Source organism: Pundamilia nyererei, unplaced genomic scaffold (genome assembly GCF_000239375.1).
Source record: "Pundamilia nyererei isolate P.nyererei 1_Seehausen unplaced genomic scaffold, PunNye1.0 scaffold00028, whole genome shotgun sequence".
NCBI classification, from domain to species: domain Eukaryota; kingdom Metazoa; phylum Chordata; class Actinopteri; order Cichliformes; family Cichlidae; genus Pundamilia; species Pundamilia nyererei.
Window position 1 is genome coordinate 1,996,437 of NW_005187429.1, and position 3,017 is coordinate 1,999,453.

The 3,017-nt window shown below is 44.0% G+C and overlaps 1 protein-coding gene across 1 annotated transcript in view; it reads left to right on the forward strand.

Moving 5' to 3' along the window:
• trib1 (tribbles pseudokinase 1) overlaps positions 1-2,794 on the forward strand; it is a 7,310-nt gene extending 4,516 nt beyond the window's left edge. The window contains exon 3 of the mRNA XM_005728376.2: positions 190-2,794. Coding sequence (XP_005728433.1) covers positions 190-664 — 475 coding nt within the window. The 3' untranslated portion in view covers positions 665-2,794. The remainder of the gene's footprint in view (positions 1-189) is intronic.
• The last annotated feature ends 223 nt before the right edge of the window (positions 2,795-3,017 follow it).

Consider the following 3,017-nt stretch of genomic DNA (forward strand, 5'->3'; position numbering starts at 1 on the left):
TCTGTTGCACAGATTAAAGCTAGAGGAAGGAAACACACTGTACTTATGCTGCTTTACAGTAAAATTAAAGCCCTCTCTTGTGGTTATTTTTGTGCGATAGCGGTTTGGCTCAAACATACATATATTGACATTTTGTGCTATTGAAGTCCAATCCAGATATCTTGACCTTTGGTTTTACTTGCTTTACAGGACGCAGGTGAGACTAGAAAGCCTTGAGGACTGCCGCGTCCTGGAGGACCCCAAGGATGACTCTATGTCAGACACCCACGGCTGCCCTGCCTACGTCAGCCCAGAGATCCTCAGCGGTTCCACGCCTTACTCCGGCAAGATGGCCGACATGTGGAGCCTCGGGGTCATGCTGTACACCATGCTGGTCGGCCGCTACCCCTTCCACGACCCGGACCCGGCCACACTTTTTTCCAAAATTCGCAGAGGCCAGTGCTGTTTGCCTGAAGGTTTGTCTCCCAAGGCCAAGTGTCTGCTCCAGAGCCTGCTGAGGAAAGAACCCTCTGAGAGACTCACAGCAACTGAGCTGCTCGCTCACCCGTGGTTCCACGTGCCGCCATCGTCCCGGGAAGCGGCGCTGGGTGACCAGGAAGTAAGCTCGGCCGAACAAACGGTGCCATCCTTTGATGCGGAAGAGGACGACGACCTCTTCTGCTGACGGATTCGATTTGAGTCTGACTGAGGGACCAAAACAAACTATGAGGGATTCATTGTTGTTTTGTTTTTGTTGTTTTGTTGGTGTTTTTTACATTGGCACTTTTTAGAAACCCATTTGTGTACTGTTGTGTGTACATACACCCTCAAGCTTTCTACAAAATCTTACTGTACTGTATTTTGTTGTCGTATACATGTTACTCGCTAAGGGCATTGTTCACAATGATCACTCATTGTGTTTCTGTATGTGTGATTTGGAAATTATTTGGTGCTAGAAGAATTAACCATGACAGAAATAAGCCAGATCGTGTATTTAAAAAAAAAAAAAATCTCCACAGGCTTCTCCGAGCGTGTCACGGGAATTTAATAACCAGTCGGAGAGAAGTCATTGATGTTTGTTCTCAGCGTGAACTCATGAGACTTCATGAAGCATTAGCTGAATCTCGAGCGGGAGGCGAGGAGACCAGGATGTTGTTCCTCTCACTCTCTGACCAGACTGCAGGCTTCACCAGCTGACTCACCGATCAGCTCGAGGACCGCCAAGCACGAGCTTGACGTCTTGAAGCAGACAGTGACATAAAGTGAGAAAGATGGATAGCAGAGGACTGATGTGTCATCCTCAGCGGGACACTACAAAGGTGTCTCACTGCCAATCTGGCACTGTCTCCGCGAATGGAGCGCATTTACAAATTTCACACCACGCACAGAAGGTTGAGACAGGCAGGGTGTTACTGGTGTAAGACTGGCAGAAAAATGGTAAGAGCTCGACACACACACACGATGCTGACACAAGTCCTTGTTAATGGCTAACAGAGAAAAGTACATTTTATCATTTAGAACTGTTAAGACTGTTTAACATTTATGGCACAAGCTCAAAGCTGAATATCTTGCCTAAAGGTTGAATCCGAACACAAATATGAGCATCAGTCCATCCAGCATGTTTGAAATCCTGCATATGTGCAATTGCCATCAGCTAAAACCCAACACTAATGCTTCTGGTTTAACTACCTAAATGCTGGGAGCAACCCTGGTTTTAAACACTTGGCCACATGAATCAGCAGCATCAGAGATTACTGAATAATTCCTGAACCCGATGGCATCAGGTTCAATCAATCAAAGAAAAAAAAGGGAAAACAAGCACCGATGCAATCAAAAAAAATCTGCATTTGTTCATGAAATGTGCCAAATATGCACTTAAATTGGAAACCGACGCATTGCAGAAAAATGAAGACTTTTCCAGCTGAGCAGTCGAGCCTGTTTTGTTCATTTCTGTCGGAACATTATGTGAACCTGTTTTGCTTTAACAAAAGCCGAGCTGTGTGCTGAGTGTTGTGCCCGTATCACTGTGTTTCATAAACTGAATGACTCTGAATCAGTCGCAGTCAGGCGATATTTGATGTTGGTTGTCTGTTGATGACTCAACACTTGAGCGTGTCTGCAGAGAATGGTGATGACCTTGGCTGGAAGAATCTGTTCAGACTGTTTCACCTCTTTAGTGGTACTTTTTATTTTTTATTTTTAATCTCCCCCCTTTCCTTTTTTCTTGTTTTGAAAGCTACGGATCCATGGAGACTAGTCTTCATAGTTGGTGACATTTTGTACCACGCTCTAAGATACACTGTTCGTTTGTGAAAAGCAAATAGAGAGTTTCAGCCACATTCAAGCTATTATAGCCAGCTGTTTTGCTCTGGTACAATTTATTGACAATGGTACTAAATCTGGCACATCAGAGAAGTGTTGCGCATTAATTTTTCTTTCTTTTTAGTCACGCAGTAGGCTAATAGAGCATCTCGTGGTTCTTTCTTTCTTTCATCTGCTCGAGAAGACCAGATGGAAGGAGACTCGTGACAATCGCAATTGTCCTTCACAGCGAAATTAATTTAAGAGGTTAACGATGTTGTTTCTGTTTCATACATGTAGAGTGAGTCACGCCTTCATGTGACATGTAAACTGACACGGGTGCACAATCTTCATAATGCACTGTGAATTATGTATTTGTGACACAACCTAGAGGCTATTTTTAGTCCGGATAGGTTACACACAAGAGTTATATTCATTGTATAAAATATGTAAATATGTATATTTGAAATATGTGTGGAGTTGTTGAATAAAGATCACATTTTTCATATTCTCACAGCATGTTATTATTTATCACTGCCACTTGTCTTTCGCACACACAGCCATACTAACGCCTGCCCGGCTCTGACGCACGCCTCAGAGGTTTTCCTGGAAGAATTCTCTCAGCGCCGCTCTTCATCACCGTGAGGGAGAACAATGCGATTTCCCTCAGCGCTTTCAATTTCATTTTTGCAAGAGAAAAGAACCGAGGAAAAGAAAACTGCCTCTCCCGCTTTCTC